At 16.4% G+C, this 14,193-nt stretch overlaps 2 protein-coding genes across 2 annotated transcripts; one reads left to right on the top strand and one right to left on the bottom strand.

Moving 5' to 3' along the window:
- Positions 1 to 1,001: 1,001 nt before the first annotated feature.
- Positions 1,002 to 3,448, bottom strand: PADL01_1449500 (transcription factor with AP2 domain(s), putative; the record flags this gene model as incomplete). The annotated part of the gene is made up of 2 exons (XM_028684783.1): positions 1,002 to 3,145; positions 3,403 to 3,448. The coding sequence occupies 2 exons, from the start codon at positions 3,446 to 3,448 to the stop codon at positions 1,002 to 1,004; spliced, it is 2,190 nt and encodes a 729-aa protein (XP_028540826.1).
- A 6,652-nt stretch (positions 3,449 to 10,100) lies between these two features.
- Positions 10,101 to 13,900, top strand: PADL01_1449400 (crossover junction endonuclease MUS81, putative; the record flags this gene model as incomplete). Its single annotated transcript, XM_028684782.1, has 2 exons — positions 10,101 to 13,724; positions 13,847 to 13,900. 2 exons carry the CDS (start codon positions 10,101 to 10,103, stop codon positions 13,898 to 13,900), a joined length of 3,678 nt encoding a protein of 1,225 aa, XP_028540825.1.
- Positions 13,901 to 14,193: the final 293 nt, after the last annotated feature.

Raw genomic sequence — 14,193 nt, 5'->3', positions numbered from 1 at the left:
TTATTAATCATTTTTTTTATAGCTTTTTATTAATTTAAAATTTTTTTTCATTTTTTTTTCTTTTTCTTTTTTTTTTTTTTTGCATGAAAAATAATGAGAAAAAAAAAAAAATTAAATTTAAAAAAAAAAAAAAAAAAAAAATAGATAAAATAAAAAAGTAACAAACAAAAAACAAACAAATAAAAGTATATATTTGTATATATAAATATATATTTATATATATATATATATATATGGGTATACAAAATATAAATGAGGAATAAAAAAAGGATGAAGCATACTGCAAAATATAATTGTGCAATATTATATATCTTTATATATAATGAATCTATTTTCATAAAAATTTTATAAGTAGAAAAACAAATATAAAAAAAATATGCATTTTAATAAATATTATTATACATATATAAATATATTCAAATCTTATATATATATATAAATAAATATATTTTATTTAACTAGCGTATTTCATAACTTAGTAATCAAAAAAGATAAAAAAAAGAAAGAAAGAAATGTAAACATAAACGATCATGTATTTTAACACACTTTTTTTTTTTCTTTTTTTTTTTTTTTTTAATGCCATCTTCCCTTTTGTTTGAATATTTAAAAGGATAAAAAAAAAAAAAAAATAAAAAAATAAAAAAATAAAAAAAAAAAAAAAACAGAAGGAGGATATACATATATATAAATATATATATATATATATTATCAAAAAGGAAGCACATTACATAGATGTATACACACATATATATATATATATATATATATATATATATATATATATATATATATTTATATTTATATTTATGTATGTATTATGTATCCAATATTCATGTACTAAATATTAACATGAATAAAAAAATAAACCAAAAAAAAAAAAAAAAAAAAAATGTCATAAAAAAATAAAATATATTTAAAAAAAAAACACATATATAATACATACATATATTTATATATATATATATATATATATATATTTATTTATTTATTTATTTTTATTTTTATAATTTGTCTAAGTAAAATAATTGGTCCTTTAGAGCCATATGACTTGGTAGCTTACTATTTTTGATACACTCACTGAATAATTCTAGATATGGCTCTAATTCATTCATATGTGGAGTGTTTCTGGCACTTTTTAAGCATAGACGCAAAGAATTTTTATATCTTTCTCTTTTTTCTATACCTACGGGTATTTTCGGTATGACATTGTTTTTTAAATCTTGTAATATTAAAGACAATGCTTCTCTTGTTAAATCAATAAAATTTGTTTTATATTCATCATTGTTTGTTTGACAAGTATCTGAATAATACTCATTAGAAAAAATAAAATTATAATCATTATCATTATATTTATTTTTTGCTCTTGTGGAATACTCACTATCATCATATCCATGTGCTTTCATATAATAATAATCATCGAAAGTTTGATCAGGAGAATCGATTTGAAAATCTTTATCAGTTAATATGCAATGACTATTTAGACCAGCCAAATTATTATTAAAACTGTTATTAAAATTGATATTAAAACTGTTATTATTATTATTATTATTATTGATATTATTATTATTGATATTATTATTATTAATATTATATGATGTGTTATTATAATTACTGTTGTGAACATTCCTTTGACAATTCGTAGAATAATTTGTGAAAAAATTATTATTACAATTATTTTGTTGGTATGGATTAATATTATTATTAAAATTCTTCATATTCATATTATTATTATTATTATTGTTCATGTTGCTATTTTCGTCATCATTTCTTATAAGATATGTATAGTGTTCTTTTCTTTTCTTTTTTTTATTGCCATTGTCATATTCACACATATCATCTGGATGTTCTATATATCTCTTATTAGTAGTACCATATGCTGTATTTATATTTTTGTTTGTTCCTTGTAACATAGTTTTCCCAGTAATTTTTTTATTCTCAAAATTGTTATAATTAGATATATTTTGGGTAGTATTTCTAGTATTATAGTTATGATTATCATAAGGATAATAATAATAATTATTATTCCCACTATTATTATTATTATTGATATTATTATTATTATTACTGTTATTATTTCTGTTATTATTTCTGTTATTATTTCTGTTATTATTTCTGTTATTATGTTCATTATTTTCATCATTATCACTGTCATCAAGATTATGATCCTTATGATATACATTACTATACACATTATTATGAATACTATTAATTACATTATTATTATTATTATTATTATAGAAACTATTATTTGCAACAACATTATTTGGAACAAGATTATTTTTAAGAGATATATTGATTTTTTCATTTTGCATGTTATCATCTACATTATCATTATTATTAAGATTACTTTTATTTTGACCACTATAAGAATAATTTTTATAATTATATCTTTCATATATATTATTATTATTATTTTCATTTTTATTAGTTCTGTCATTTTTATTAATTTCATGTGATGATAATATACTACCTCTTCTTGTGTTATATCTCCTTCCTGTATTGGTTATATCATTTATGATATTACCATTTGTTTTTAATTTTTCTTTTTTTAATATAATTGCATTATTTTTTGAATTATTTATATTTGTATTATCTGTATTTCTTTTTGCATTATATATATCTACTTCATCATTTTGATCATTTAATTTATTTCTTCTTTTTTTATAATCTATATCTTTTAAATCATTATCATAATTATTTACATTATTTTTATTATTTATCTCTTTGATGTTATTATAATTATATTGGGAACTGTCCTTTCTATTATTTAACTTATATTCATTTTCATTTCCTCCTTCTCCTCCTCCTCCTCCACCACTACTACTACTATTCATATTATTATTGTTTAAATTACTTTTTATATTTATATCAATATTATTATCTTCATTCTGTTCATTATAAAATACAGAATTCTTACATTCAATAGCTAACATCTTTGCTTTCTTGTATCCATATTTTTTTACAGAAAATACTCGAAGATGTCTACCACTTCCTTTTACACATGCTAGCCAACATTTTGTTCTAGCATTATACCAAACTCCTTTATTTTTTGTATTCGTATCTTCATTTGATTCATACATGTCAGATTCTACTATTTCAGAGCCCTTCTCATAATGTGTATTGTTAATTAAATGAGAATCATTTTCTATAAATATATAAAAATAAAAAAATAATACACACACATAAATATAAATAAATAATTATATATATATATATATGTGCACATTTTATACATTAGATGTGTAATTAAATTTAAATACAATTTATTTTACACTACACATATAAATATAAATATATATATATAAAATAATAATATATTTTTTATATATTATATATATATATATATATATATATATATATATTTATATATATATATATATTCTTTTTTTGTATTCTTACTACCTTTATTATCTTCGATACTATTTTTATTATCTTTGTAATTTATCATTATTGTATTTTTATATAATAATAATAATATAATAATAATATTTTATATTTTTATTATTTTGTACTTATATATTAATATATATATATATATATATATATATATATATATATAATATTTGTGTTTGCTTCTTATTTTATTTTGTTTTATATTATAAAATATTATATTTCTTTGCTTCTTATTTTATTATTACTTTTTCTTTTTTTTGTGCTTAAAATTTCACTTTAGAAATAAAATATTCAAAAATGTATAAATAATAATTATGTAAGAAAAAAAAAAAATAATAATAATAAAAAAAAAAAAAAAATATATATATATATATATGTATGAATATATTATGTATTTATATTATAATATATCATATTATTATATATATATATATATATTATTATATATACATATATATATATTATTATATATATGTATAACAAAGAAACATCTTTGTGTAATATGAAAAAAATGATATTTGTAAAAAATATGTATTATATATTTTATACATTTTTTAAGAGAATTTTAAATAAGCAATAAAATTTCTAAACAAATTAATATTATTATTAATATATTTATTTTATTTATTATTTATTATTATTTTTTTTATTATTTTTTATTATTATTATTTTTTTATTATTATTATTTTTTTTTTTTTTTCTATTATTTTCTATAGGTTTATTTTTATTTTCACCCTTTTCAAAGTTCAAGGAGATAATATATATAATAGTATTATATACATGAATAATATATGTATATATTATATATATATGAAATATTTTGAATACATATATATATATATATATCATACAATATTATTATATAATATATATATATATATATATATATATATATATATATATATGTATGTATTTATTATTTAAGATAATAATAATTTCTTCGTAAAAGAAATAAAATATATATATACATTAAAATAAATTTTTATAATAATATATTATTATATATATAAATTATTAAAAAATCGTATTTTTTTAATAGAAAATTATTATCCATAAAAATATGTAATATAATATTATATTATATTATATTATATATTATTTGTAATACTATATTCATAATTCTAATATACATATATATATATAATAATTTAAAAAAAAAGAAAAGAAAATCTTAAGTTCATTATTATAAAAATAAGTGTAATCTTCATTTCCAAATAGTACTTTATATTGTATCACTAATTATATATTTTACTTTTTATAATATAACATTTATGATTAAAATAAAAAAGAATAAATATTATATATTCATGTGGTAAAATATAAATAATAATAATATATGTATAAATATTTAATATCTAAAACATATTAATATCATTATATGTATATATATATATATATAATAATAATTAATAATAAGAAAAAATAATAATTTATTTTTATAATTTACATATTTTATATGGAACAGCATGAATTTACAATAAAGGAAATTTCTATTAACAAGAACATGAAAAATAAAAAAAATAAATAATAATATTTTTTATTAAATTGTACTAATAAAATAATTATAAAACCATATTTTTTTTTCGCATATATATATATATAAATATATTTAAATTGTTAATATGTAAGGGTGGAAAAAAAATATATATATATATATATATATGTATATATATAAACCAAAAAAAGTAGTACAAATAAAAAAAATAAATAATATGATGTAAAAAGATATATATATATATATATATATATATATATATATATGTATGCATATTATAATTATTGTAAATTCAATTATTCTTTAATATTTTAAATAATATTTTATCTTATAATATTTTAAAATTATTAGAAAATATATGGAAATTATTTATATAAATATATATGAAACTATTAATATTATATGAATAATTAAAAGGTAGTACAAACGTTATCAAAAGGGATATTACATATATATAATAAGATAAATATGTAATATATATTTATATATATATATATTTATTTATATAATATGTAGCACAAAAATAATTTCTTTCTTCTATAAAAACACACATGTATACTTATAATTTAACAAAATACTTAGAAAAACTTATATATCAAATTAAAAAATAAAATTATTATATTTATTATTTTCATAATTATGTGTAAGATCTTATTTAATAAGTTACATTATCTTCATACAATATAAAATATAAAATATAATATTATTATTATTTAGAAATAATTTCTTACTCGCCCTCACATATATAAATATATAAATATATAAATATATAAATATATAAATATATATATATATATATATATATATATATATATATTATATGTGTATAAAAAAATATGTATATTTATATAAATAAGTTTATAATAATAATTAATGTATTTCATTATAAATTATCTTGTCCATAAAATTAATTTTTCATTTCCTTTCGTGCAAATATAATATCATATAATATAATCAAAATTATTATTCCATATAAAATATATAAGCTTAAAATATATACTTTAAGAAATAATAAAAATGTGCAATTCTTTTTACAAAAATATAAGAAAATATAACAACATTTATATATCAAATAAAAAGAAATATTAAGAAATATAATAAAACAAAATAATGTATATAAATAAATATATGTCTTTTTATTTTATTATTATTATTATTTTATTATTTGTTCATTTCTTTCATTATATATATATATATATATATATTTTTTTTTTTTTTTTTTTTTTTTTTACCTGAACATGTTCAGAAAATCATGTAATATATTTTCTTCAATTTATACCTACAACTATAGGAATACATTTTTGCTTGTTTTTTTTTTTTTTTTTTGGTTTTTTTTAAATGTTATACTTATAGTATTTAAATAAATAATAAGACATTTATAGAAATATAAAATAAAAAAATATTTAAATTAAAAGACAAAAGGAAAAAATCTTAAAAGTAATATTTTTTCCTTTTTTATTTTTTTATATAATATATTTTAACAAAAAAAAAAAAAAAAAAAAAGAAAAAGGACGGGGGGAAAATTTTTAAAAAAAACACATATATATATTATATGTATGAAAAATTATATAAAGACTAAATAATGACTTATCTATTTATTATTTATTTTCTATAAATAATTAATACATTTATTTCTTTTATAATGTGACAAAAGATTAAATCTATTATGTTTTTAATAAATATATAAAATTATTAATATTAATTATAATATTTTCTTATGTGATCATGCATATATATAAAAATTAAATTGCACATTTCTTTTTTTTCTTCTTGTTTTTCCACGCAACTTACAATTTAATAATAACCTCTTTAAATAATATCTTAAAAAAAAAATAATAATAAATAAATAAATATATATATATATATATATATATATGTATTTATATAAGCTCATATATTATCTCTATAAATAAAAAACTTCCTTTTTTTAATATATTTTAAGCTTAATATAAATATATACATATATATAACATAAGAAAAATGAGCAAGCATATAAAAGAGCCTTATAACCTTAACATGTTATTATACATTCATAGCATTAATATATATATGTTCTTTATTTTTTATTTTAAGAAAATAAATATTATAAATGAGAAAAATTAATAAGACACACAAATGAAAGTATAAAATAAATAAAAATTTTATTCATATGTTAGTTTTAACGATTATTTATTATAAATATTTTATAGGGAAAATAATTTTTTTGTATACGGTTTATAAAAAATAATATAATCATAAATAAATAAATATATATATATATATATATATATATATGTCAAAAATTAAAACATTATTTATTAATTGAAATTTCTTTTAAAAGAATAAATGTATATATTTACTTTATTTATTAAAAAAATTAATATAGATTCATTATATCTAAAACTTGGTCAAGAAAAAAAAAAAAAAAAAAAAAAAACCTTATAACAAATACATAATATATAATTTTTTTTTTTTTTTTTTTTTTTTTTTTTTTTAATTTTTAAAAAAACAAAATAATACTATGAATTCATATACACCTCATGAAAAGAATAAATTATATATGCACCTTATAATATATATATTATATTTCAAATTTTTTAAATGATAATCTTATTAATTTAAAACTTTTTCTAAAAATAAACATATGTATAAAATAATAATATAATATTCTTTAAATTTTAATTATTCTACATTTATTTTTAATTGTTTTTTTATTTAGTTTTATTATTTTATTTTATTTTATTTTATTTTATTTTATTTTATTTTATTTTATTTTATTTTTCTTATATTTGTTCAAAGGTTTTCTACACAATCATAATGTTGTAGTAATTTTTTTTTTATGTTAAAAATTAAAAATAAAATAATTATTTTTATAAAATAATAATAATATGTTTTTCTATTTTTCCAACAAATTTTACCTTTATATAATTCTTTCTTTTTTTTTTTTTTTTTTAATGTATCTTTCTTTTAAGTAAAAAAATATATTATATGTTTAAATAAATAATACTTGGAGATAATATAAATAATGTTATAGTTAACATGAATGAATTACAAGACATTATATTTACTGCTCGTATATATGAAAAAGAATATTGTCATATATTGATAAAGCATATCTGTAATTTTTAATTTGTATTATTATCTTTATAATGTCATTTAATATAAATAAAAGGTATATAAATAAATTTCACATAAAACTATTGTGATTAAAGTTAATGTAATTTTTTTCTCTTCCTTACATATATATATATATATATATATATATATATATATAATTATATATTTTTATTTTTATTTTTATTTTCACATGTGATTATATTATTACGTGTGTATTATACCCCTGTAAAAAATATTTCTTTTTGATGTGTTTTCATATGACATACAGAAATATAAAAATATGACGTTTCACAAGGCCATTATTATTGAAATAATAAAAATAATCTTGAAGTAGATATATTCCAATTAAAAATATGCTTACACATATCAAATTTGTATATATAAATATTTTTAAAATATGTTGAAAAATAATAACGTTTCTTACCTTTTAAAAAAATAAAAAGTTGATTTTATTATAAATACATGGCACTTAAACATGTATAGAAATCATCTACATTATATAAAAAGTATATTTTTTAATACATAAAAATAATATTATTATTATTATATAATTTACATTAGTAGGGCTTTTAAAATACAATTCTACAGAATGTATAAATATAAATACACAAATAATATATATTTATATATATTTAATATATATATAATACATTGTAAAAAAATTATTCAAAAAAAAAAATATATATTTATTATAGATAACATATACTTGTGATTCTGAAAAATATATATTAAACAAGTGAACATAATTTCTGTGATATATAATATATATTTTTTTACACAATATATTATTATAAATATATATATATATATATATATATATATATAATGTTTAAATTTTTTTTTTTCATATGCCCATTTTTATATTACATATTTTTATATATTTATAAATAAAAATAATTAAAAACCAAAATTTTTGCATATTATATATTTATATATGAAAATTATATATAATATTTTTAGAAGCGCCTTTTAAAAAAATTCTATGCACAATTAATATGTTCAAAAAAAATTACATTTAAATAAAGGAAATATGAATATTTTAAAAAGAAACTAAAAAAAAGAAAAAAAGGAAATTATAAATAGAAACTTATTTTGAATTTTTATATTAAAAGAATATATTATTATGAATATGAATTGTTTTTTATTAAATGAACTAATATATGTATATATATAATATATATATTTTTGTTTGTGTAATTTTGTTATATATATATTATATATATATATATATATATATATATATATATATATATATATATATATATATATAATTTTTCTATTTTTTAGTTAACAAATTTATAGTGAAATATTATAAATAATTAATATTTGTATTTTTATCAAAATTAAGAAAGAATAATAATAATAATAATAATAATAAAAAAAAAAAAAAAAAAAAAAAAAAAAAATGGCTACTTGTTCATAATGTTTTATATTTTACCTTATCATTTCATAATACTTTTTTTTTTTTTGTTCTATCATTTGGTATAATATTTTTGAATTTTTGAATTTAGTCTTTTTTTTTTTTTTTTTTTTCTTAACCTAAATGATTAAAACATTTTTGGCTAGCCATAATCTGTTACATAAGAATAATAAAAAAAAAAAAAAATAATAATAATAATAAAGTAAAAAGAATATAATACATATATACTTTTTCAATTATCAATAAATTTATAAAGTCTTTTAAATGTGTATTCATAACTATATTTTTATATGGGAATAATAATATAATTAGAACACATTAATTAACGATAATATATAAATATATATATATATAATTTTAACCTTACAACCATATATTTCTTTTTTTATTAACTATGTGGTCATGTAAAAAAGGAAAACATATATGGTGACCTGTTAAGGTTAAACTATATTTGTTTTATAAATACGTCAACATTATATATTTACATCATTTTTGTATTCATTATATATATATATATATATATATTTTGTATCACATTAATTTTAAATAATTTGCTTTAAATGATTTGAGAACATATATATATATATATATATATATATATACATATATTTTTTTTTTCATCTCATTTCTTATTGATCATTATTTTATTATATTTTAATTTTTCAACATATATAAACTTACATTTTTGTGATAAGAATGGATCGGAATTGTAATTATATGAATAAAATAATGAATTCCAAAAATAGAAGACATTATAGTATGCATCCAGAAAATGCCATATTTTTTGATTACTTTATTAATTTAAAGAAAAAAGCCATTGCCCAAGGTTATAATAACTTGGTTATTTCTTTCAAAAAAATCATTAGTTCTATAACAAAATATCCCTTACCAATTAAAAATAGTCTTGATGCATATAAATTAAAAGGTGTAGGAAAACGCTTTTCAAATTATTTTGAAAAAGCATTATCACAGAATAATGTGGATAAGAAAATTAAAAATTTTAAAGAGGATTTTATATCTAGTAAAACAGAATTTCGTATTAATATTCATATTAATAAAGTTATTAATAGTGCCGATAAATTTTTAAAAGATTTCGATCGAGAAATATATAACATTAAAGCTTTAGGAGAATTATCAGATGATAATATATTAAAAAATATAAAAGAAATTGAAAATGATAACTTGTGTAATATTAATTCAAAAAATTTAAATCAATGCACTCTTGTTTCAAGTAATAGACTTAATGAATCTTATTCAAAAGGAAAGAATTTATCAGCATGTATGAATAATATAGACAAAATAACATCTTTAAACAATAATAAAAAAAAGAAATATTCAGATATGAATGATACTGAAAAGAGTATCTTAACATATCTTTATAAATATGGTCATCTATATAATGAACAGGCATTAAGTAAAGAAGAAATTATTTCTGGTGTTTTAAAATATTATCAAAGATCAATAATTGTAAATTATAAAACATTAAGGAGATTAAGTAATTGGGAATTTATCCAAAAAATTGAAAGTGTAGAAAATAGAATATGTAATACTATCAAGTCGTCTAAAATTAAAACCAAATTAAAAGTTATCAATAAAATTAAATTAACAAAAAAGGGAAAGGATTTTTTGGATAATGAAAAGGATTATATATTAGACACTCCTTTAATAACTACAGAAAAAATAGATCAGCCAAATGATACAAAAGAAGAGGATTCTATTTTAAAAAAGGAGGATGTTAAAAATAGTATCTCACAATATAGTTTCAATACAGACAATGAACTAAAGGAAGAAGAAAATAACGTGTGCTCCAAAAAAGAAAGCTATTCATTATCATATTTAAAAAAAAATGTGACTTATAGTGATACGGAAAAATGTTTGGAATTAAATAGAAATAAAGAAGAACAAGAAAGTTGCTTACATGTATCCTACTTGAGTATATCAAAAAATAATGAATTATTAAGTCATGATTACTTATTCGAAAGTGAAAATGAAAAGCATCAAGATGATAAAAAATATGAAAAATATGAAAAATATCAAAAATATCAAAAAGATGAAGAACAAAATATGCAAGAAAATATTTCATTAAATGACATTCAAAAGTCAGATACAGTATTAGTTCAAAAGGAACAAAAAGAAGAATTTTCTGAATATAACCAACTCTTTAAAAAAACAAATACTCTTAGTTCTTCCTCTTATACTAATTATAGTATATCCTTTGGATTTAATGATGACTTAAATAAAAAAACAGATTCTTTTAATAAAAATAAAAAGGGTAGAATTTATAAAAAATATAAACCACGCTTATTTAATAAGACAAAAGAAATTACTGAGGAAGATAAAAATAATTTATTTAAAAAGAAAAAAAAAAATGTAAATAATGACGAATTCGTAGATGCTAAAAGTGTAAGTATTTTGAGTGATACATTTGAAGAAAGAAAAAAAGCTAGTGGAAATGCAGATGGTCTGCACTTATCCAATTCATACGATTTAATAGAAAAAAAAATTAAAAACATAAAGAAAAGAATAAATACAAATTTGAAAGAAAGATTAGAAAAAAAAAAATTAAATGGAGATGATTCAGGCAGCAGTTCCTCAGAAAAGTTTGAAAGCAGCGCATCAAAGGAAGAGTCCATTTTTTCATGTAACAAAAATAAATTAAGAACAGAAGAAGATGACAAATCTTTGAAATTAACAAATTATATATGGGACCAAAACAAAGTGGAAGAGAAAAATGAAAACAAAGGAGAAACTACCTTTTTAGTAAAAGAATATGAAAAATATTATAATGATATTGATGAAACTAAAAAGATGAAAGATGTGGATATAGATAAATCCATTTTTAATAGTACCCTTTTGAAGAATAATTCGAAGAATATAATGAATGAAGTACAAGATACAAATATATTTTTAAGAAATTTACAAAATGATACGAATAATTTAAGAGAACAACAATTTTTATCATTAAATAATGAAGGTGTAAATTTTGATAATACTAATGATGAGAAGGATAAAGTTAAAAAGAACAAAAGGAAGAGGAGTTCATTAAATAATATTGAAAATAATGAAAAGGATGAAGGAGATGAAAAAAAAAAAAAAAAAAAAAAAAAGAGCAAAACGGAGAAAGGAAATAACGTAGAATTGGATAACTCCAATATAAATAATTTAAATAAAGAAGATAAAGATTTAAATGAAATGGATGAGAATAATGAAACGTGCAAGATAAAATATGGTGGATATGAAATAATTATGATAATTGACAATAGAGAAGTAACAGGATCTAGTTATGAGTTTAATGAAAAACTGAAAAAAGTATTTAGTGATAAAAATATTAAATATGAAACAAGAAATTTACCTTTGGGTGATATTATATGGATATGTAGAAGAAGTGTATATAATAAGAGTAGTTCAAGTAAGAAAAAGAAACAAATGAAGAAAATGAAAAGAAAAAAGATGATGATGGATGAAGAAATAAATATTGACATTAAAGACGATATTTTAGAAAGGAATAACTATTCTATTACAAAAGAGAATGATTATTTTCAAATTAGTGATGATGATAATAATAATAAGAAGAAAGAGAAAATGTTGTGTGCTAATAAATCAATTGAGCCTTCTATAAACATAGGTGAAGATGATGATGTAGAATATGAAGAATTTGTTTTAAAATGGATAATAGAACGAAAGACTTTAAATGATTTAAGTGCAAGTATTATAGATGGTAGATATGATGAACAGAAATATAGAATGATGAGATTAAGAGATATACATCACATAATATATTTAATTGAGAATTGTAATAATACATATAGGAATTATATGAATTCATCAAAAATATCATATGAAACATTAAATAATGCTCAACATAGTACTCAACTAGTTAGTGGTTTTTCTATATTGAATAGTCAACATATGAATCATACATTATTTCTTTTATGTGAAATTCATGAAGAAATAATAAAACATATAAAATTATTTTGTCATATAAAAGAAGAAGAGCAACATATCATGAGACATAATGATGACTTGTCTAAATATTTACAGAATTATTCATGTTCTTGGGATGAATGGAATAATGAATCTAAGAAATCCAAAAATAATATTGTAAAAGAAATATTTGGGAAGCAACTAAGATTAATAAATATGTGTGGACCTGATGCGACCGAATTAATATTATCTTTATGGCCTACTCCAACAAAATTAAGTGCAGCATTAAATAAATATACACATGATGGAATATTAGCTGAAAAATTGAAGAGAATATATTTGAAAAATCATGATATGATAGGAAAGAAAAGAATTAAGTCTCCAATAGATGTTCAAGTATGAAAAGAAAATATATATATGTTATGTATATATGAATGTTGAATATATTTATATGCTTTTATTTTTTATTTATTTATTTATTTATTATTTTTTTTTTTTTTTTTTTTTTTTTTTTTTAGCTTATTGCACAGTTGAGACAGCTTTATGCACCAGATTCAATAGAAAGATGGTAAATAAAATAATAGGATATAAAAAAGAAAAAAAGGTGAATTATTTGTATATAAATATATTGACAGTGACAGTTAATTTTGAAGTTTACAATGTATATATATTTATATATATATATATGTATATGTAGTAATAATATTGTTTTTATTTTATTTTATTTTTTTGTTATTAAGAAAAAACCTTTTATGAATAAAAATATTTGTTTTTCAACATGTTAATTATAACCTAAATATTAATTATTAAATTCATCATAATTATAATTTAAAAAAACATATAGGTTGAATAATAAAAGAGGTGA

The sequence above is a fragment of the Plasmodium sp. gorilla clade G2 genome (assembly GCF_900097015.1).
Source record: "Plasmodium sp. gorilla clade G2 genome assembly, chromosome: 14".
NCBI classification, from domain to species: domain Eukaryota; phylum Apicomplexa; class Aconoidasida; order Haemosporida; family Plasmodiidae; genus Plasmodium; species Plasmodium adleri (nom. inval.).
The sequence above is the reverse complement of the archived record's forward strand: the minus strand, read 5'-3'. Positions and strand labels throughout refer to the sequence as shown.